Source organism: Buteo buteo, chromosome 9 (assembly GCF_964188355.1).
Source record: "Buteo buteo chromosome 9, bButBut1.hap1.1, whole genome shotgun sequence".
Lineage (NCBI taxonomy): Eukaryota > Metazoa > Chordata > Aves > Accipitriformes > Accipitridae > Buteo > Buteo buteo.
In genome coordinates, this window is record NC_134179.1 from 39,759,392 (window position 1) to 39,782,931 (window position 23,540).

At 39.5% G+C, this 23,540-nt stretch overlaps 2 protein-coding genes across 2 annotated transcripts; one reads left to right on the forward strand and one right to left on the reverse strand.

Annotated features, from left to right (window-relative positions):
• Positions 1-7,491: 7,491 nt before the first annotated feature.
• Positions 7,492-8,424, reverse strand: LOC142034991 (olfactory receptor 5V1-like). The gene has a single exon (XM_075036831.1). The coding sequence runs from the start codon at positions 8,422-8,424 to the stop codon at positions 7,492-7,494; it is 933 nt and encodes a 310-aa protein (XP_074892932.1).
• Positions 8,425-18,683: 10,259 nt separating this feature from the next.
• Positions 18,684-19,622, forward strand: LOC142034875 (olfactory receptor 10C1-like). Its single transcript, XM_075036698.1, has one exon. The coding sequence runs from the start codon at positions 18,684-18,686 to the stop codon at positions 19,620-19,622; it is 939 nt and encodes a 312-aa protein (XP_074892799.1).
• Positions 19,623-23,540: the final 3,918 nt, after the last annotated feature.

The window sequence follows — 23,540 nt, forward strand, 5'->3', positions numbered from 1 at the left end:
CTCAACCAGAAGGTCATACTATGGCCTCAAGTTGTGGCAGGGAAGGTTTAGATTGGATATTAGGAAAAATTTCTTTACTGAAAGGGTTGTCAGGCATTGGAACAGGCTGCCCAGGGAAGTGGTTGAGTCACCATCCCTGGAGGTATTAAAAAAGTGCATAGACAAGGCACTTCAGGACACCGTCTAGTGGGCATCGTTGATGGTTGGACTCAATGGTCTTAAAGGTCTTTTCCAACCTAAATGATTCTATGATTCTAAATGAGCTTGGGAGCTGTAACAGTAGAGTAACTGATGGCTACAAAGGACAAGTAGCTCGGGAAGGAGTACATGGGGAATTCCAGCTGTTCACTGGTCTTTATAGTGATAATGATAAGCAGATTTCCCAGTATGGTAGTGGCATAGAAGACTAAGAATAGAGAGAAACACACTTTTGCTACTGTCTCATCTTGCATGAGTCCATGGAGGATGAACTCTGTCACATTCTTTTTGTTCTCCACAGATGCCATGTAGAGAGGACCTGAAGCATAGGAAAAAAGCCATCTGCTATGCCATTAGAAAAAGGATGTTATCAATACACATACATATTGATCACTGTTATATTAAATATTAAGAAAATTTTCTTTCATGTCTTTTTGAGACTATTTTCATTAAAACATAATGCTACCCTCAAGGAATAATAGCTGTTATCCAACTCAAAAATTAATATTGAAGTGTATAATAGCAAGCTCAGTTTCTTTATTTGAGGAGTGTGGTAGAAATATCCTCCAGAATCCTAGTTCTCACCTTTGTCTCTTCTGAAAAAGATGACTAATTGCAAGGTCCCCTTAAGATCCACTTTTACTCTACAATGTTTATTTGGAAATAAAAAGTTGACCAAAAGGAACAGTGCAGCTCTAATTCAAGTCTCAACACTTTATTCACAGCCTAAGGAAGGTCCCTCATCATCAGTGAATGTATTTTCCTTTTAAGCCCTCTAAGGGAATGAACAGAATTACTTCTCATTATTTCTCTGACTGGGTTAGACCTGAACAAGCTCAGTCACAGAAAGAGCTGTCCAGTATTTCCTTGGATCACCTTTCTGGCGGTATGTGGATGAGCAAATCTGGAGCTAATGTGTGTTACTGATGTGTTAGTAGGGGGTTGTATATCTCACCCAAGTCCTGGGCTAAGAGTGGAACCCCTCATAAATAAATCTGTAGTGTCGCACCGCTGGTGACTCTCCTTTACTCACAAACACCCATGAATTCACCTTTGCAGCGTACCCATTACCCAGTACAAAGGTATCACTAATGTACAATTTGTACATGAAGAAAGAAGAGGTATAACCTTGTCTGTGATACTGGCAAGTCCTTTGGGGTCTGAATCCTGTGCAACAATCACAGGTCACTCAGTTCTTTCACTTTGAGGTCTCTGTCTCACCCCCTGGATAATCCCCAACTTGGGCAGCAGAAGAAACACTCTTCTGTGTCTCCGTCTCTGTCTCCGCGCTCCTCCATACGCAGACAGAAAGCACTTTGGGGGTGACCAAAGTGAGTGTGTTGAGACCATTGTTGCCTGTGTGTACAGCTGAGGGGACAACATAAGACTAAGTGTGTGGGAAGTGCTGTCACCAGTTCTTGAGTCCTTCTCTCTGTAACACTGACAACATCCTTTTGACAGATCTTTCTGGAAACAGCATATAACTGGGGGAAAAAAAACCCTAAAACACCAACTAAAATAAAGTTTGAAAAAACTGTAGTTGACTTTTTTCCAATTCATAAAATGGACCTTACAAAAGTCACTAAACATAAATCCCTATTTTCAAAGGCAGGATTTCACAGTCATGCTTGAACAATGCAAAGGAGCAAATTAAAAAAACTTACAAAGTTTATATTTGCCAGACTCCAAGAGTTCGCTTGCTCCTCTGATGACTTCCTCTGACCATGTTAGGGGGTTTCATTAATATGTCTCAGCTGCAAGTTGTTACTTAGATGTCATGAGAGCAATATGCATGTCTACTCATTCTGAAAACTGAAGAGGCTGAAATGGACAACCTGAGTCTACTTCTATTTTTTATTCTGCAAAAAATAACTTCCAAGAGCATCTGCAAGAATAACTCTCTCTTACAAGATGGCGAAGTGGTGGCAGAAATATTTAAAGTAAATCACACAGCAAAATCACAAGACTATCTGCAGTAATGAGATCCCAGAGGCATATGAAGATTTCTTTGTTAGAAATCACTAATGAGGAGCTAAAAATTGATGGCTTTTAGGGTTGTTGCTGAAGGGTGATGCTGGAGCATGGTCATCTAGACTTTGTTACATTGTGTGTGGATTTGCTTGTTGGCTGGCTGACTTTATTTACGAATGGCTGTGTGTTTCTTCTGGAAGCATTTATGTTTCAAATTAACATCACAGTTAGCCATTTGCAAATTTTTTATTCAGCTTACCTTTGCAATCAAACATTCTTGGAATAAAGATGTCTCTTACACAGGACATTTATATAAATTTTGATTTCTGTCCTAAGCTAAAATTTCTCATAAGCATTCTTATTTCTTAGTTTGTTCTTGCTATTGCAAGTTGGCTGCATAAGTAAATATCATAACTGTGCTATAGACTGTTATCCCTTAGACATCTTGTCTGTAGAACTTTGAAACAAGAAATAAAATGGGTAATTATTTCAAAACTTTAGAAAGGTTTTTGGTTGGTCCTCACTGCTTACCAGATATTTTTACTCAGACAATGCAAAACACAGGAGCCATTTTTTAGTCTAAGTATTAAGCTTTTATAAGAATTCTTGCTAAGATGTAGAGGAACCTAATGTTGTTTCCAGCAACACCTTCTATAAACTATGGTCCAGTTGTTGCCTGGCAGCACCCAGCATTTAGAAGTTAGACCCTAAAAGATTAAATATATAAATAAATATTAATACAAGCCCAACCTTGGGCTGGGAGCACCTTGTAACGCTGAATCTTACTTAAGCCATGTTGAGGTGTAACACAGGTGTAGCCATTTAGAAGGAACATAAGTGAAGAAATAAAATGGAAAGTGCTTCAGTTGCTTTTAAATGGCACTAGGCAGGTTTCTTCTTCCTGCACTCAGCTGATTTGCTGGGTTTCTGCTGGCAAAGTAGGAGTCAGGGTCTCATACCTCCTAGCTCCTTTGTTCTGGTGGAGATCCTGAGCTACTCTAGCTCATCACCCTGTGACAGCTTTGACTGGTACTGTGCTGATTTGGTCTTTCATCCTCATATTTCTTCTCTTCCCTCCTGCAGGAGTAGGTGTTCCAGTTGTTCCTGTGGACAATGTGCTTCCTTCCTTGCGTGGGTGTGTAAATGTGCCCACCTGAATGATCCCTGAGCAACTCTTTTTTTTGTCCCTTTGATGCATGAAATTGTGCCTCTAAATGTGTTCCTTAGTGGGTACTTCATTCTCTGCAGTAAGCAATGTGTATTTCACAGGATCTGAGATTCTGTATTAGTGTAAACACTAAAATAAACATCTGAAGCAAAGCTGAAGGATAGAAGGGATGGTTGGAAAGATGGTGTCAGTAATAACTGAAGTACTGCAGAAAGGAGCTGGTTCATGAGAATTGGAAGGGGAGAAGCTTCCCCTCCTGTTACTTGCATCAGCAAATGACCCAACTAGCACCAAGTATTAGTATTTTAATTGCTAACCCATGGATTCAAAATACCACAATGTGATTCTCATAAAAAGGCATTTATTGCAAGCAGAAAGGGGCCTTCTTGGTGTGATTGCTTCCAGCAGCATGTGACAGTACAGACTGGGGGGATGAATGGATTGAGAGCAGCCCTGTGGATGAAAAATAGGACATGAGCCTGCAGTGTCTGCTTACAGCCCAGAAAGCCAATTGTACACTGGGCTGCATCAAAAGAAATGTGGCCAGCAGTTCAAGGAAGGTGATTCTCCTCCTCTAGTCTGCTCTCATGAGACCACCCCCCTTGGAGTACTGCATCCTGTTCTGGGGTCCCCAGTACAAGAAAGACATCGACCTGAAAGAGCAGTCCAGAGTAGGTCATGGAAATGATCCAAGGGCTGGAACATGTCTCCTGTGAGGACAGGCTTTTGAGAGTTGGAGTTGTTCAGCCTAGAGAAGAGAAGGCTCTGAGGAGACCATACTGCAGCCTTTCAATACTTTAAGGGGGCTTATAAGAAAGATGGAGAGATACTTTTTACCAAGGGCTGTAGTGACAGGACAAGGGGCAACAGGTTTAAACTGAAAGAGAGTAGATCTCGACTGGATATAAGGAAGAACTTTTTTTACAATGAGTGTGGTGAGACACTGGAAGATGTTGCCCAGAGAAGCTGTGGATGCCCCATGATTGGAAGTGTTCGAGTTAGACGGGGCTTTGAGCAACCTGCTCTAGTGAAAGATGTCCCTGCCCAAGGCAGGGAGGTTGGACTAGATGTTCTTTAAAGGTCCCTTCCAACCCAAACCATTCTATACTTCCGTGATTCTATGAATTCAGGTGACACTCTAACCCAGCAGATCCATCCCAGACAGCTGCAAATCAGTCACTGAAATTCTGAGGAACCCACAAAAAGCTGAGAAATTCCTAGGTGGTATCTTTGCCAATGCACTCTGTCTAATGCTTTTTGCCATACTTTTTGAGACATGGTGAGAAGAAGGGAGGAAGGAAAAAATACCAAAAAAGGAAAACAGATCAAACATTTTCCCCTCCTGCTGGTTAGAAATTGGCCATACGCACACAACTGCCTTGATTATTGTCAAGCTAGGGAGAGCTTCATTCTAGGGATGCTTTGCTCTAAATGCACCTCTGTAGTATAAGATGCCATTATTCAGGGACCTACCCTTAGCAGTTTGGTCTTAGACTGTTGCTTAAGAATATCCATGACAACAAAACAGTACAACTTCATGTATAACTAAGATGAGTTTGTGGTGTCAGACTCATTCAGACTGACAGCTGCACAAGAACTACTTGGTACTCAGCACCTAAACCACGGGAAGGGTGTTTAATCTCAAGGGTGAGAAATACCAGCCAGACTCAGTCTGCTGCTGTTTCATGCAAGCTCTCATTAATTAGTTTCATTAAGGAAGTAGACTCAGGTCTTGAATGTGAGCCATTCTTTTGGAGACAAGAGGTCAATTTCCATGGTTTATAGAAGATGGAGAATGGTTTCTTCACTTCCATTATAGTGGAATGCAAAATTATTGATGATTGGTCATCTATCCACAGGATATACCTACCTAAGACACCTATCTCAGGATAAAATACATTATCCTTGGAGGTACTTCTAAACCTCCATTACTTTGGATGGCAGCTTTAAAGGGTATGTTAAAGATGTTTAAAGGTGTTTGCCTTTTTAATGGAGAAAACTAGGGGCAACAGTCTCACCTGGATTCCCAACCAAGCATTGCTGGTGTATGTGTCTGCCACAGACTAATGTGGCAAGATTGTCTCCACTGCCCCAGGCCATCACCTGGGCAAGGAGATCACCTGCCTTGTGTGTTTATCTTGCATCTCTCCATGTAACACTGAGCACAGTGTGTCTGGCATGCTGTCATGAAACAGTAATGATTCAATTTGTCACATTTCACTGGTTTAGTTAGTTTGCCTCCATGTAAGCTCTATCATTTTCCAAGGGTGGAAGATGGAAATTCATGCCATTCAGACTGTTCAATGATTCATGTCTTCCCAGTTCTCCCCATTATTTTACTTGTTCCTCTCTTCTTTTTAACTGTCTCCTGCTTTCTTTCAAGGTGCTTCTCCATCTTGCCATTTTAAAATTAATAGCTGGTGCAGAGAGAGGAAGAGTCACACTGTTTGACCTCATCAGACAAAAAATGGTGTGAATTCCATTTTTTGACTTTTTTTTTCTTTTTTCTTCACAACCCCAGTATCATGGGGGAAGGAGCAGGGTGAACTGCCTCAAGGAATCAGGTGAAAGAATTACTTAAGCCATAATTCCCATGTCCTGTGAGGGTCAGACATTTTGTCCAACATATGGTTCTTGCAATTTGTCTCTAAGAAAGTAATTATTAAGGGATGACTCAAACTGAATTGTTTATTGTCTGTATATAGGACTCAAGAGAACAAGCCAACCACATTGAACTACATTTATTGAAAGAGAAATCAATCATCAACATAAAAATCTACCAGCTATTGTGAATACTCTGCTATGTTTTCTAGGTGTATGTATAGGGCAAAACTCAATCGGTTTTAATGCTGTTTAAATTTGTATGCCAATTGCCTACAACTTTTATACACTCTTGACAAGATTTGTCTCACCTTATCGTAGCTATATGAAGCAAAACCAATTACACCAGTTGTTAACATTGGGTTCTCTTTTTACTCACAAGAAGAAAAGGTACTTTTGGGGCATGATTAATCTGAGCTATAATAGCTTTTTTTAAGATACTTGTTTCCCACTACTGACTGTAGCACTGCCCTTCAGAAATGAATTTAAAAAGGAACAAATACATTGCAGTCTAACTTTTCCTACATGTTGTATAGAATTTGGCCTCAGATATGGTGCTCACTTGCACACCCCCATTCACTCCAGGTGCTAGCACTATAAACACATGGGTCTGACCCCTGGTCCCACTCCAGTTGCTGGCATCCAGACCACCACTCGCTGCGGTTGCTGGCACCGTGGGCACAAAGGCCTCTGGCCTGTGTCCCACTCCAGTGGCTGGCACTTGATTTTACTAATTTCTGTCTGGCCAGTTGCTGGCACCCAGACATATGGGCCCTCTGACCTGTGGTCTAACTCCATTTGTTGGCACTCAGACCAAAATACACACACTTACACAGAGAATAGACTCCCCCAACCAGGAAAAGAGTTAGAAATGGAATTTAGTAAGAAGATAGAACAGACTGCACTGATCAGCTGCAGGGCGTGACCACATCAGCATGCTGACCAGTCCTTGTTTACATGCAACTGTCCCTTTTTATCCTCTTATGACTCTATTTTCACATATATGTTCCTCCCCAAATCACCTAGGTCCACCATTTTCTCTGTCTTTGGTTCCTCCCTTACAGAACCCAGAATAAGTCCTGTGCATTCCCCAAATGCTGGTCCCCTGCACCCCATAATGTCTCCCATACCCTTAGGCAGTAACTCCCATTGATCCAAAAGGTGCTACAGCCTTGACTCCCCTTCACTCATTTTGATGGGTTTCACACCTGGAAGGGGTCTGTTAAGTCTCCTGTGACAGCCCTAGAAAGAGCCTGGATAGGGTGTTCCCTCTTCTGAGCCTGTAATTTGGGTTCCCCTGCCTTCCACTTCACCTCTCTGCTCCTCTATCCTTGTGGAGATGCACCAGTGATGGGCTGATAGCTCTCCCTCTGATAGGCCTGGGAGCTGCTGGGGCAGAGTATTATTTGGCGTCCCCCTCCTGCCATTGTGCTCCTTTGTGGATATGTGGATGTGGTTTTTATCACATAACCTAGAAAACGCAACCAGCAAATCCCATTTGTTCATAAGGCTGTGTTGTAAAGAACATGTATTTGAAATATACAGCTCAGAGGTTACACAAATTGCAGTTTCTTTAGAATTCTGCCTAAGGCTGCTTTCACATCTTTATTTTTCAGGCTATAGATGATGGGATTCAGCATGGGGGTTAAGATGCTGTATTGGGTGGACAGCACTTGGTCTAGAATGATTGATGAGACTGATTTGGGTTTTGTGTACTGGAACAGAGCAGTTATGTAGAGTAACCCCACTACAATGAAGTGGGAGCTGCAAGTGGAGAAAGCTTTGTGCCTCCCTTCTGCAGACTGTATCTTCAAGACAGTGGTGATGATATAGATGTAGGAGATGAGTGTGAGCAAAAAGGAGCTGGACCCAAAGATCACAGCAGAAAAAAGAAGAATGACTTTACTGAGATAGGTCCCACTGCAAGCAGCAGACAGGAGAGGGGGCAGCTCACAGCTGAAATGTTTGATTTCTGCATGCCCGCAGAATTGAATATTTAACACAGGAATTGTGTTTAGAGCTGAATATAAGAGACCCATTGCCCATGAACTTCCTACCAGCTGATAACAGAAATGTTTGCTCATAGCCTCTTGATACTTCAGTGGATTACAGATGGCCACATATCGGTCATATGCCATTACTGAAAGCATAAAAACTTCACATCCAGCTGAGAGGAAGATGAAGAACATCTGAGTTATACAAGCATTGACAGCAATGGTTATGCTTCCTTTCACAAGGAAATTCACCAGCATCTTTGGAACAACAGTGGTGGCATAACAGATGTCAACAAGGGCTAAATGAAAAAGGAAGAAGTACATAGGAGAGTGAAGGTGGCAATCAATCCTTATGACCATCATGATTACCATATTTCCTAATAAAATAATTAGGTAAATAATTAAACCCACAGTGAACAGGAGGCTTTGAAGGAACGGATCTCTTGTAAGTCCCAAGAGAACAAACTCAGTTCCATTTGTTTGGTTTTCCATTTACTCTACGTGACCTAAAGGGGAGAGAAATGCTAGCACTGGAATCAGAACACACAAAATCCCATGAATTGACTCCCAGGTAGCAGGTCAATGTGGGGTTAAGAAAGGAGATTTCAGTGCATGTTAGGAAGCAGGGGTTTTGGAAGAGGTATGCAGAAAGTGTTTGAAACAGGCCTTTTCCCCATTGAGCCCAACTGGCCCTTCCTGTTCCTATTAATTTTATCCTCTTACTAGGACCTTTCAGATTCCACACAGGAGTGAAGTCTTGAAAGCTGAGCCTGAGACTGACGGTGTCCTCCTCTGATTTGTGGTTTGTCTTCCTCCTGACAATGCAGAATTACAAATTAGGCTACCTCTCACTAATTGTGATGAGAACCTAGGAATTCCAGTAAGTCTGTGCACCTGGTCCTAGACTTTGCTTCCTCACTTATAACCTCAGTCCTGAACAACCTATGAGTTAAAGGTTGCTCCAGTGCTCAGGAATTCTACTATTTAGCATTTTTCTTATTCTGCTGAAGACCCCAAATTCCCACAGCATATGGCTTCAGTATAACCCCTGTGGACACAGAGGTCTGTGAGATCTATATTAAAGTGTTCAGATCCTGCATGTCGAACAATAGCAAGTGGAAGTTTGGGGCTAAAATGTTTGGGGTTGGTGTGTTAGGGGTTTTTTTTTTACTTTGTGTTCCTTTTATGATGATTCTGCTCAAATATCAGATAGTTATATTTTAAAGCAGAGAACACTCATGGGATGTTTTCTGTACAAACATGCTCTTCTGAACTAGGTCCCTTATTAAATTTTTCAGTAAAATGAAGAAACTTATGTAGGGAAAAAGCAGTAAGAATCCCAGGCGTAATATTCTCCCAGCCTGCATGATTATTGTCACTTAACCTGGGTGGTGTCTAACACAGATGTGATGCATCTTAAAAACATAGGTGTTCATAGTTCTGAATGCAGAACTAAATTATCTCCGTTATGAAAAGACATAGAGTATCGTCGCAATGTGTCTCCATGTACTGATAAAGTATAGTGTCTCAGGATGCAGAACTGCAGTTTGAGTCAGTTCCCCATTTTTACCACTTCCACATTTGGCATGAGTTTCCCACTCTGAAAAGCTAGCTAACTAACTCCATAGGTCAGGCAGAATCAGATCCAGCATCTCACATGTATGGGCATGCAAGGCAAGTAGGAGTAAGTATGGACTTGATCTGAAAGGAATCAGGGGACTACAAAAAGTGAAGGCTACCACAGGCTGAGATATGATATCCTACAACAGAGCACGGATTTTTAAAAATTTTATTCAGTATCTAGTTAATTGGGTTCTTCTGCTTCCAGCACAGTAGTCTGCAAATGGGAAAATCATTGGTTTTCAGGAAGTCTTGTTACCTACATGTTCTTAGTTATAAGCAGTTTTTCCTATTTTGACTTTTTAAAAAGTTAGTCATAAAAATCTAGATTTAAGGAAAAATGGTCACCTCCAGAAGATGGTTCATGTCAGTTACCATTTAAGATACTGGAAAGGAATAAGCTTCTGGAAGTGTTTTTCTGTCTCAATTTACAATATAGTTACATTTAAACTTAGCTGAAGTTGAATCCATCCATCTTTTAATTTCTGGGTAAAGTTGTTTTGTTTTGTTTTTCCATTAAATTGTGTTCTTAAGGGCTTTTTTCTGTTGTGGGTTTTTTTGTTTGTTTGTTTGTTTTTTTAAACTAGATGAAGTTATTCCATTAAATTTAAAGAAAATATGAAGGATCCCATCCACAAAGAAAAGTAGTCTGGCAAAAAGATAATATATTTGGTTTAACTCTTATAAACCAAAAAAGAGCTATGGAAATACCCTAGTCTTAGCTATGGAAATATGCTGGTGTGTATTTTTAAAGTACTGCAGAGTTAAATGGAAAGGTATTTGGCTACATATACAGTGCCAGAGCCTGCTCATTTGCTTTTTTCTATTTATGTACAAGCATGATTCTGCACTGTCTCGTCCTGCCCCCCAGAAATCCACACTAACTTATAGTTCTTGCAAAATGTACATTCACTGAGTTAGTTATTTTGTTTAGAAGTTGTATACTCACCAAGGAAAGAATAGTTTCTTCTTTTTCTTAAGTAAGTTGTCATTAAGTATTTGCTATTCATCCTTTTCTCTACAAATGCATATTGGAAAGTGTTAAGTGAGTTTATTAGTAGAAAACATAGCATAATGAGATAACAAATGTGCATGCATATATATATACTCCAAAATTACCTATAAATAAGAATAAAATAACAGTTGAATTCATCTACCTCCAACATGCATATCTAGAACAGGTTATAATTGAATTGCAGATAGGTTGGTTAAATATAGCAACAGATATATTGATAGATAAATAAGGAAATTAATTCATGATAGATATCCAAGTTTGAACCCTGCAATACCTCCTGTCTTCTTGCCTTAATTATTTTGTTTAGACAAAAAAATTAGTAAATGTTTCCAAAGTTATAACACTATAATATTTAAAGCTCTCTCCAGTTTTCTCCTGCTCCAAGCTATGTCACTATTTTTTTCTATCCTTCCTCTCAGTTCATCTTTAAGACAAGAATTGTACACAAAAATGTGCAGTTTACCACCAGGAAAAAAAGCTTCTCCATGTTGCTGGTGGTTTTCTGGGGAGGAGGTCAACACACACCTCTCTCCTTATTGCTCATCTCCTTTCATATTCCTAACTCAGACTTAATTCTAGAACCTAAATATATTCTTACTATCTCTGTAGAATGTGAAAGAAACTAAGAATATTATGGAACAGGAAATAATGAGCATTTTGCAAAAGATAGGATAACAGGTTGCTATGTTGTTTCTTCTGTCCCCAGAGAACTGTGCCTTATCTGAGGGTGCCTTTCACACACTCTGACCTTGAAGAATGCTGCATCCCCCGAACTTTCATGTGATGCCCAAGGAATAACTTCAGGGATGCTGAAAAAAGGAAATTTTTATTAACTCATGCTGAAAGTATCCACTGATACTTCAGCTGAAATTAAAGTAAGATGTTGTTTTAAAGTCACTAAAATTGAAACTAAATTATTTTATTTGCTACAACTTTTGAGATGAACACAAAATTGAGAATTCATTTATGACTGTTTATGACTGGTCTCTGATCTACGAGATGGTTTTTGTTCTCCTAATATTAAGTAGCTACCATGTCAATAACAGCAGCTGAGCTAGATGGCTAATGTCCTTACATTAAGAATAGCATAGAAGAAGAATAGAAGAAGAATAGGAAAAAAAGCATGTGTAGAGAGTGATTTTCTGCCCTGTCAGGGAACCATACATTTGTACATTCTTTTTCTTCATACTGAGTATAAAAACAATTGGAATAACTACCTGAACTGTTGTTATCCAAAGCCCAGCTATCCAAATAGGAACAAGCAAATCCTACGAGAAAGAATTGCTGTGAAATGAGGTGACATAGCTTTCTCAGTTTCTGTTCATCCTCTCGTCTTTTATTAGAAGACTATTCCATTGAACCCTCTGGAGTGATGTGTTTTCTGCCTTGTGAGACCAAGGAAGCGACTACTAATCATTCATCCTGTTGCAGAGGCTTTGTAACTATAGTCTGACAGATGACTATGGGTTAAGGAAAGTTTAACTGGGTAAGCAAATTGCTTACTTAGATGGAGTTACTTTCAGGAGAAATAGCATTAATGTTTCTCCCTTGTTCCTCTTTGAACTAAAATGTTTAGGTGGAAAAGTGCCACTTGACTGAGAATTTAAAAAATTCTTCCATTTAGTTTACTCCATTTTTTCTCTCTCTCCCTAAAGACAAAGAAACTCAAAAAAGCCTTGGTACTTGTGATGGATACACTTGACACCCAGCCATACTTTAGTTCAGGCTGACCAAGAAGCAACAGGCCTCACGTCCTTAGGGTGAACTTGTGAGCCGGAAAGCCCCTGGCTCATGTACAAGGGAGTGACGGTGTCTCGAAAAATATTTCAAAAGGCGGTTTTGAAACCCAAAAGTGAGCGATAAGCAAAGTACAGAACAAGATGTCATAGCTAAACTGAAGACATCTAGCTTGTCTATACTATTGACTAGCAGCCAGCTACTTCACTCTATAAATGTTACTATCAGGATGGGTCCAATTTGAGCTCTCCCTGTACTGCAGCTGGACTGCATGCCAGGTGACTCTCCCCTTCAGCAGGGACACCTCTCCAGGTGAGGGATTTCTTACCTGAGACTAAGAGATCCTTACACTAGGTGGAGGGATACCTTACCCATGACAGATCCTTGGTAAGTAACTGATAGCATGCTGAATTAATACTACAAAACCAATTACTAATCCATGTAGCTAGTCAGCTATTATAAAAGTTGTATGGATAATTCCATTAGACATAGACTGTTGACCAAGTCTGAGACTAAGGTTGGATCCAGCCACACCTAGGCTCCAAAAAGAAGTTTAGAAAGCAAGAGGATTCACTCTGAGCCTTGTGACTCAGTGGGAGGGTCCTCTTTACTCTTTGCACCTCCAGACTCTGTGTGAATAATTTTAACTCTGTTTTTCTTTGTATGTTTCTTCCATGCAGTAGTTAATAAGGTGAAACTTGCAGTGTGAAACCACTATTAAAACTTTGTTAAATTGCATCAAACTTATTGAACCCTGTCAAATTATTATTTTACCTCAGTAAAACATACTACTGTTTCTCTTGAGTGAGGTACATTCCACTCTTCTTCAACACTACTAAAATAAGCAAGGTAACCAGATTTTTAAACAAAGAGAAGGTCTTCCAAAAATCAATCAAAATTAACATTCTTTACTATGAAATGGAAGGAGGAGCTTATTGTCTTATTGCTTTATGTCTCAGCTTCTACAAATGCTGCAAGCGGTACTCACCAGTATTGGTAAAGTGCTTTTAGACTATTTGAAAGGAATTGCTGTACAATTATGGCATCTTACTGTTACAAGACATTGTACAAGACAGACATTTATGCAAAGGAAAGCAATGGGGCTTTCAAAAGAGAAAACTAGCCAGGAGCTAAGTGTGATAGCAAGTATGGCAAGAGTGGTGACCTTATCGCAAAGAGCGGAGCACACAGATAAGGTGACAGACCAGTTCCATTGATAATTGGATCTTAATTGTAAACTGGGAACAGATTGACCCATTTACAGAACCAATGTGAGGAAAAAGGGTCTGATATCTCTCCAGCCATCTGTTTGGCTCTTCAGAGAAACATTCCTCAACTGGTCTGTAGTTGAATAATGGAGTAACTATGCACATGGAAGGGAAGGAGGTCTTGCCAGTCCCAACCACACCTTATGCACTAAGCAGACCAGAGATAAGATGTCGAATTAGCTCTAGGCTTAACTGTGCATGTTTCTCCAAGGGTGTGAAATGACCTTCTCTTCTGGGTGGTGTGGAGACAGATGGCACATCAGCACTGACAGTTGTCTTCCCTAGATTTAGACAACCTCAATTCTGATGTCTCCATGGAAGCTAGTTGTGTTGCTGTGGAGAGAAAAAATGCATAATGCAAGCACGTTTTGTATGACCACATGGATGTATCAATCTAATCAGTTAGCAGTGTAGACAAAGCAACTCTAAGAATCTATTCCTATGGTTTCTATCCTATAAATAGATAGATAGCTGTGGAGGTTGACTCTTCTCCTGACTGATATTTGGCTGGGCAGACAAGACTCCTGAAGTGCCCTAGCAGGGTGGTGAGCAGACTATTGCTTAATTAGTAGCCTCTTTCATATTATTTATTATCTGCATTAGCCAATACATAATTACTTCATACTTTCAATCTCTGTGTCTCCTAGTTGAAGAGTCTCTGTGCCAGACTAAAGATTTCCAAATAAACTGACCTAAAATAAGGGTGGTAAGAAGTCCTTATTCACTCAGTGTTTTGAAGTTCAGGGCTCACCACCACCACTGCATACAAATGGAATAGTTAAATACATAATTTAGGACTTTGAGAAATCTCCTATTTACTCCAAATCTAACAGTTTTTCCCTGAAAACTTTTCTGTTCCTCTTCAGTTGAGGGTTCACAATCAGGTAGAAACCCCTTATCTTCAAATCCTGTAAGTTATAAGTTAAATGATACTATTCTGTCACTGTACAGCAATTGCCAGCTTCTTTTCCACACAGAGGAAAAACCTCTTTAGGATTCTTCCAAGGCACTGTTTTAATACATTTTGCCCACCACTGCAGCTTAGAGTTTCAGCCTCTGATTTGCTGTGGGACCTGAAGCATTATACCTGCTAAGTCCAGGCCTGACTCAACATGTGTCTCTGATGACAGAGAAGGTCAGGTCTATGAGGACTTTGGCAAACATGCCGTGAGAAAGGTAGTTGCAAAAGAGGGTCTTCAAGATCAACTGTGGAGTGACCCTACTGGGAACAAAGAATTTTGGTGAGACTTCAAAAGAAGAGGATTTACCATCTGCTGTCACTGAGGTGAGTTGGCAGTATGCAGGATACATGTGAAGAGAGTCAGGGGGACAGGACAGATAGGAGGACTTTTCCATTCTCAGATCTTTCCACGTGTGAGCATCTGCATGGATTCTGTGGTGTCTGTTGTGCTTGACAGCCTACTAGTCATATATGAGTATTGCCATGTTTGTCATTTCCATTTTTGTCATGAGAAATAGGCTGCAACTGTGAATCTCTGAGTCCTGTAATATAGGAGAGAAGACTTGACTCTATGCACAGGGACCTACATTCAAACATGACACAGGTCCCCCTACCCTGCCCCCAGAAAGGTGAAGGAACACCAAATTAAAAAGAAAAAAAAAAAAAAAGAGCTAACCAAGGCACTGTCAAATGCTTAGAGTGAAAATGCCTAGAAATGGTTCTAATCTCTCCATTGTGGGGCATCTATAGCCCTTCTTCTTCACCCTAACAAAATTACAGGATCTCAAAACAGCAGGACTGTCCTCATTCCTTCCATTTGGTGCTCTCTCCAGCCCAATATTGCGGTTAAAGTCACCAAAGTTTCCTCAAGAACACCTTTATATCCTTGCTCCTTAGTGTGCAGATGATGAAGTTCAAGACAGGTATGATAACAGTGTAGAGAAGTGAGATTGTGTTGTCCACTGGGTAGGAAGAAAAACACCTGGTATAGGTATTTCTTTTTTCAGGAACCTTCCTTATACTGGAGATCTGTTACCCTGCCAAAGGTGTTGGTCAGCTTGCTAATGGAAGACAGAAGTACCTCTTTCATTGGTTGTCAAGCCCATGGTTTTGCTTGGTACTGCAGGATGTCTCCTTCTGACTGCCCTGACTTATGATCTTCATGTGGCCATCTGTGGCCCGCTGCAGTACAAACTGGTCATGAACAGAGAGCTCTGCATTAAACTGGTAGCCAGACCATAGGTGATTATCATCCCAGCCCAAGTAAGATAGATATGTTTTCTTTGCTTTTCTGTGGATTTAATTAGATTAATCATAATTAAACATTGTTCAGCAATAAATAAAATGTCAGCGTGTTATCAACACTGTTTTAGTCACAAATCCAAAACACGGCACCACAGCAGATGTTATGAAGAAAATTAATGCCATCCCAGCCAGAGCCAGTACAATCATCATCCTCACAATTGCAGTCACCTCTTTTTATTGATCATTACCCTAGAATCATCAGGGTGGTTTGGAAGATGTTGTCTTCCACAAGGAAAATCCAGGTGTTCCTCCCACCTGAGTGTAGTGACTTTATTCTAAGGCTCTGCCACTGTTGCATAGTTAAAACCCAGGCATAAAGAGGATTTTGATCTGAAACACAGGGCAGCTACATCTAGAGGACTAGTCAAAATTGAGGGTCCACAAACTACATTTGCAGGGTGGATCTGCCCAAACAAAACTATGCAATTGTCGCTGATTTGCTTTCCAAAGAGCCCCTCACTTCTTGATGAGAAAACAGAAATAATAATTTTGATATTCTGCTACCTTCCCCCAGCTCCCCTGGTTCCCAAAATACAGTCGTAACAAAAAAGTGGAAAACATTGTGACCAAATCAACTGTGCCGCAAAATAGAATGAGAATAATCAGGTGCTAACTTAGCTATCTATAATAAAAAGGTATGTATCTGGGCCAATTGCTTTAGCATTTAAACCATGATTAGTCTCATCTACCTGAGGATGATCTTTAACACCTTGTAGAAGACCTTGCCGTCCAGCCTAAAAAGAATCTAGAGAAATACCTCAAAAACAGGTGTCTACATTTTAGATATCTAAAGGCAGGTGAATTAATCTAGTCTTCAAAAGAAGTCTTAAAAGCATCATTTCTTAGTTCTGAGAATATTAAGAAACCTTTAGAAAAGATCATAGATAGATGTGGTATTCATCTTACGTATCTTTAGCAGTTAAAAAGTAGGTTACTTCCCTCAGCAATAATAAGTGCATTTCAAGGAAGCTCAGAGGAATGAATTTGCTACAGTTATTCTTTTGGTTATCTTGAATCTGGAGTTCAAAAGCTAGAGCATTAGGAAACTTATACTGTGATATGTCTGTAGCCCTGGAAATATGTGATGAAATGAAATTATTAATCTCATGAAAGTCATGATTTAAACATATTCTACAATTTTTCCATGGAGCAATTAAGGACAGTCAGTGGTAGGTTTTTATGTCACGGATATGTGAAGTTTTTCATCTGCGTATTAGGTCAGTCACATTCCTGGAAATAAATTCCAACTCAGTTATGTAATTTTGGCCCTGAAGTCATGCTTCTGAGGATTGTCAAAAGCATAAGACTTATAGCAGATATAACCACAGTACAGATTTGTTGTTGCTAAGAGATGTTAAGAGCATAGTTATTTGGTATTCACGTATTAAAGTCCTGCAAGATAAGCTACTTAAATCAGCCTTTTTCTTCTTCACTGATCTTTGAGAGCTACTGAACTACAAAATACATTTTTTTACTCTTGCCCATGGGAACTGATTGTTCACTGTGTGATGGGTTTGAGATTAGTTCTAAATTTTAACATGGGAAAAGCACCAGTAGCAACTGTATCCTGAGTTCTGCTGGTCTACAACATGTGTATTAGATTGCTTCTGGGATCATTTATTTTGACACTGAAGCTGGAACAATTTAGTGTTTATATTAGTTCAAGAACTGTTCTTTTTGGCAGTATGAATGGGACCTCGCTAGTTTTCACTCTGTTTTTGGCCCAGGCTTCTATCCGTATCTCAGCAGGATCAACCCCAAATGAATGTGGACTGTACCCCTCCCTCTAGAGCTTCTCCTTCAAATTTTGTTGAAAAAGCATAAATATGATAAGCCTGTGTGACAACTCTCTCATCAGTTTAGATACATTATGAAGTAATAATAATTACTTCAAAGCCAAAGACAGCTCTCACTGTTCCAGTAGGACATCTGGGTTTATATGGAGGTGTACTGCAAGTTATCTAAAACTGGAGAGACCAGAAGGAGTGTCTGTGAGTCCAACTAATATACGTACACCATGCTTAGCAACCAACCTGTGAGTAACAACTATTCCTTATTGCTCCAATTAGCACTAGTGAGCCTCAGTGGACAGTATATAGTTCTGTGGAAAATCATCTCTCCTGTTTCACTGGAAAGGGTGCTCAGAACAATGCTTTTCTGGAGATCCCATCATTTAGTTTCTCTTTCTTCCTCTTGTTCCACCACCCTTCCCACAAGGTAACCTCATAATACATGACTGCCATCAGCTGTGGATCCTACAAGTAACTCCTTGTGCATGCAAAACTGTCTTTAATGGCCCTTTAACCCTTCTCATGCCGTGTAGCCTAGCCATGAATGTAGTCACAAGATACTTTGGACCAATTGACCTTGGGAGCAGCAATCATCCGTTGGAGCAGAACACTTAAATAACAGAGAAATTATCTTTGTAATATTCAAATGCCGCTACTGATGTACTGATGCTGTTGGAACTTGAAGTGCTTAGTCCATAAAAAGATATCTGCTATAAACATTTTTTTTTCTTGTTCTACAGGGTGAAAACTGTAGCTGAGAGTTTGAAGACTGTAGTAAATGTGCAAACTTATAAGGCAATGCTATGAAAGAAGAAAAATCAACCAAAAAAAGAGGCAAAATTATATGCCTAAGGCTGCTTGATTTTCTTTAGAAACTTTTATAACCTGTTCAGAAGTTCTTTTCAAAATCTGCATGATTTCTAAATTCTACTCATCCATTTGTCTTTTCAATTGGTCAGTTGTATTTTGATTGACAATTTGCCTGGCTGTTTACAACCTTATCAACTACTGAGCCCTAAAATGAAAAGAATAGTTTTACTAGGTACTAAAGAGGGATGATTCCTGTGAACCTCAGTGAAGTGAGTGAATTCAGACTCCTGGGTTTTTCTGAAGTGTCTCACTTGAGTCCTTTGCTCTTTGTAGTCTTATTTTCTCTTTATATCCTCACCTTGATGGCTAACACAGTGATTGCTCTGATAATAAATAGTGATAACACCCTTCACACCCCCATGTATTTCTTCCTCACTCAGCTGTCCTGTTTGGATATCTGCTATTTGTCAGTCATTGTCCCAAAGATTCTTGAGAATTTAATGGTGGGAACAATAAGTATTTCCAAGACAGGATGTGCAATGCAAATGTTTTTCTTCCTTTTCTTTGGAGTTGCAGAATGTTTTCTCTTGTCTGCCATGTCATTTGACCGTTATGTGGCAATATGCTACCCCTTGCATTACACTATCATTATGAACAGTAGAGTCTGCAAAAGCCTGGTTGCTGGAACTTACATTTGCGGGACTACTGTAGGCTTAGTACACACCAGCATAACATTCAGCTTACCATTCTGTGGTCTTGCCATCAACCACTTCTTTTGTGAGATTCAACCCCTCTTGGAGCTGCTTTGTGGTAACACTTCCCCAAGTGAAATTCAGGTCATTGTGGTGGCTGTCTTTGCTATTGTGGGTCCCTTCTTACTGATCATTTATTCATATATTTGCATCATTTCCACAATTCTTAAGATGTCGTCAGCTGAAAGCCAGCAAAAAGCATTTTCCACTTGTTCTTCACACCTTTTAGTTGTGACTCTTTTCTATGGTACAGCAAGCTCCATGTATTTGCGGCCCAAATCCAGCTACTCTGCATCTGTTGATAAGTTGCTCTCACTTTCTTATACTGTAGTGACTCCTTTATTGAATCCTATTATCTACAGTTTGAGGAATGAGGAGATGAAAGGAGCCCTGAGAAAAAGATGGAGGAAAATTCATTTTGTGCGGAAATGAAATAGAATATTTCCATTGTTTCAGGTGGTACAATTAAAGTTTATACCCCTTCTGCAGTGAACAAGCAGAAGACAGTAAGGGAATTCTAAAACATCTAAAATGTACCTAAGTAGTGTTTTTTTTAAGCTGTGTATTCTTACAATAAATTAAACCTGGAGTCCTGTTCAGATATGCCCAGCGAAAGCAGATGAATTCCACCCCAAATACAGAAGTCCACAAATGAATTAGAGAAGCTATTAGTAATAACAAGGAAAAAAGGAGGTGTCTTCCATATATTTAAAGAGAATGTGAGTTAGTTAGCTAATGGTAGATATCTAGATTCAGCTGGGATGCTTCAGTGTATCTCCTATGGACTCAAACTGTTCCTATGGAAGAGCAAAGGTTTGCAGTAGGTTTTGTGTCATATTTCACAGACCTCACAGATTTGAAAAAAAAAGGAATTGTTTTCTTAGAAGAGTATTTCTAAATAGACTTTCTGTCAACTCCAGCATGTTTTGCTCACACATGTGATGTAGCTTTTTAATTTGAAAGTGTCAGTAATACCTGAAGAAGTCTGAAAATCAGGTTCTTATGAATCTGCTTTTGCTTTTTTATTCTTGTCATTCATATAAATATATATTTGTATATATAAAATAGATAGACAGCACACAGCACACACTTGTAACAATAGAGTAGGTGAGAAGAATGAATAAAAACAAAAAAAATCTATTTAATCTATAAATGTATTAGTAAAAAAGGCAAGTAAAATGCACTTGTATTTAATAAAACAAAAATTCCACACAGCATTTAGAAGACTAAAATATGTTAAGAAACAATATCAGGCTAGATTTAAAGAAAAATAAAAAGCATATAGCATATAACTATTGAGATCTTACTCCATGAATTGGGCATCAATAGTTTTTATCTGGCATAATAAACTCCATCTGTACTTTTTGTACAAAATCTATAATTTTAAACCTGGTAGTCCCCACCAATGATGAGATTAAGCTCAAGATTACAGTTGATAAATTTAGATAATTAAATATAAGAGTTTCCATGTCTGCTACACTTCTGTACTTCCATTATAATTAATGGAGATCTTCTTAATATGGTCTATGGAGTCTAGAGAACTACTTAGCTATCCAGCCAGGAGGTTTTTGCTTTAGAGTAACTGAGTTACTTCACTGAGGGCAGGATTGAAATGCCCCTAAGCAGGGTTCTAGTTCCATATAAGTACTCTGCCTAGCTGTCTTTCCCCCCCCTCCAAAATAACACAGGTCTTCCATACATTCTGCACTGTGTTTGCCACATATGTGTGGAAGTTTTCGGATATTCTGAGATATCTCAAAATGGATGACTGTGAATTAAGTCCAGACTGCATTGACTGAATCTACAGTTCAGACACTGTTCAGGGTTCAGAAATCTAGCTCATATATTGATTCCTATATTCAGATGCATACATTAACTGGCTTAACTTTAAATGGAATGCATTCCAAATCTTTCCTGAAAAACTGTAAAGCTTAGTGTTAGAATTCACTTTTAAGAACTGTCTATCTTAACAAATTGTTCTTACTATTATAAAGTTCTCATGCTTTTAATAATCTTCACAGTGGATAAACAAAACCTAAATATTTTTTTCCATCTTCATGGTATTATATCAGCTGCCTATCTGTATTTCCTACCTAATCAACAAAGATAAATAAATGCTCTATAAGGTGTAGTGGTAAGGCATTGTACATCTCATCCTAATATATAAGTTCAAGTGAGTGATTCTATAGCTTTTAAAGCAAGGACTATAAACCATTGTTTATGTTTCTTCCTCCATAACTGTATAGCAGTCCCACATAGACATGATTTTATTGTTCTATTGTTCTATTTTTTTTGTGAAGAAAACATTAACTGTGATACAAATATTAAATGAGTGACATAAATGAAAACAAAGCCAAAATCATCTAAAATGCAAACTGGTTTTAGATTCACAAGAATACAATCCTTGTTCCCGAATTGTACCTTTATCTATTGCCTCAAGACATTTTTGGCATTCATGTATTTTCTATGAATTCCATCTATTCCTTGACACATTCCCCCTTCATTATATTATGTTTTAGACACAGGGCAAATAACAGCAGGGTTTGCACTGCAGGTTTTCCCATTGATATTAAAAATATCTTGAATTTGCCTCTGTCTCTCAGTTTCTCCAGCTCTTGCCCTCTGCTTTTGCTCACATCCCTTGCTTCTTGTCCCCTCTTCCCAAGACAATTAAGTTTCTTTTGAAGATGCTGAGTGCATTTATCCCAAGGCACTAGAGTTTCACGAACTTTTAACTAGGCCTTTGTGTTTAGCTGAGTCCCTCCCAGGGGAGGCACTAGGCTGTAGAGAATTGGGAAGAGGGTCAATCACCATCTAGGAAAGTTTTTAACCTCAGGAGTGAGTCTAATCCCAGAAGTCCTTGTTAGCTCCAGTTAATTGCTCTTAGTTTTTTACTGAAGACGAATATTTCATTGTCTGAAGGAAAGGCAGGATCACATCAATCAAAACTACATGAGTGGGAACACTGGTGTCTCTGTTACACCCTTGTAACATCAGAGCTGGAGAGAGTTAGGGTTTTTCAAAAACTTCTGACCAACTCCAGAGGCTGTCAGGACATTGCATTGGGGTCACTGGGCCAATGTGCACCTGCATGTAAATAGGGCCTTGCTTAACCCTGGTCAGAGAAAGCGTAACATTATTTAATAACTCCCGGGAGCAAGGACCAAAGGCAGCAAAGATTGCATTTCTGCAAGAGTCAGAGATCATACATAATATTCCTGGCTGGTGTAAATTGCTTTAACCAAAGCTAATGCACTCCTACTGAATCAGGCTCAAAAGTTCAAAGCCACATGCTCCAGTGTAAAACAAAAATATCTCCACTAAAATGAACTCTTTCTCACCATTACCAGTACCTAAGGAGGTATATTAAAAATTGCTCCTTTCCTATAAATGTGCTGGTTCCCCTTTTTACACCAGAATCTACAAGTAAATATTAGGAGAGTGCCTCAGAGAGAGAGGGGAATGGGGCCACACCATTCTGAGTTACAGACTACTTACCCTTTCCAGTCCCAAAGCACTGCACTGTCAAAGTATACCCAATGCATGGCATAGCAGGACCAGGTCAGGAACAGCCCGTTTTCTAGGCTATAACTTTCAGTCTAGGCCCCATTAAAGTGGTTAAAGGAGACTTCCATCTGAAAGCAATTAGTGACCTTGCATGGCATATACTGGTAAACTTCAACTGTGTTCCAAGCAAACAGGAGCCCAGAGTCTTGGACTCAGCCATGCTAGTCTGACGCACACTTGTACCCTAGTAACTCAGCTTGTTATTCAAGCCCTGAACCTTTTGCTTGAGTGCCCTATTCATCGCACTACTTGTCACAGCACATTTCATACATATTAAACTATTGTTCTGTCTTGGATTATCTATTCTATCCTTTATCCATGCTAACCATTGTCTTAACCATGTTATCCACACTCCAGCCTGATGTTACCTCACTGCTGTCTCCAACTCCTCATGACATCCCACTCCCTCACTTGGTCTGTTGTACCAAATACAGTTCTTAGTTATTTGACTTGTGTTATCTAACTTTGGTGTCACCTGCTCCAGTTGCTGTCTGAATTAATGTAGTACCCTTGCCTGGTCTATTCACTATGGCCCACTGCCAATGACTTAGTCTGAACTAATGCATCCCCCATTGACTCTAACCATTTCCCTAGCCCACTCTATTCATTTCATGTTATTTTATCCTACTGCCCCATCATGGCCTGACCATTATGCTCTGTCCATTGGCTTTGGACATATTCCTCATCCTTCTGTCTTTGTACTGTCCACACTAACCCTGCTCTGGCCTTATCCATTTTTCATTCCTTCACGACCTCAGTTCAGCACATCTGAGTTAACCTATT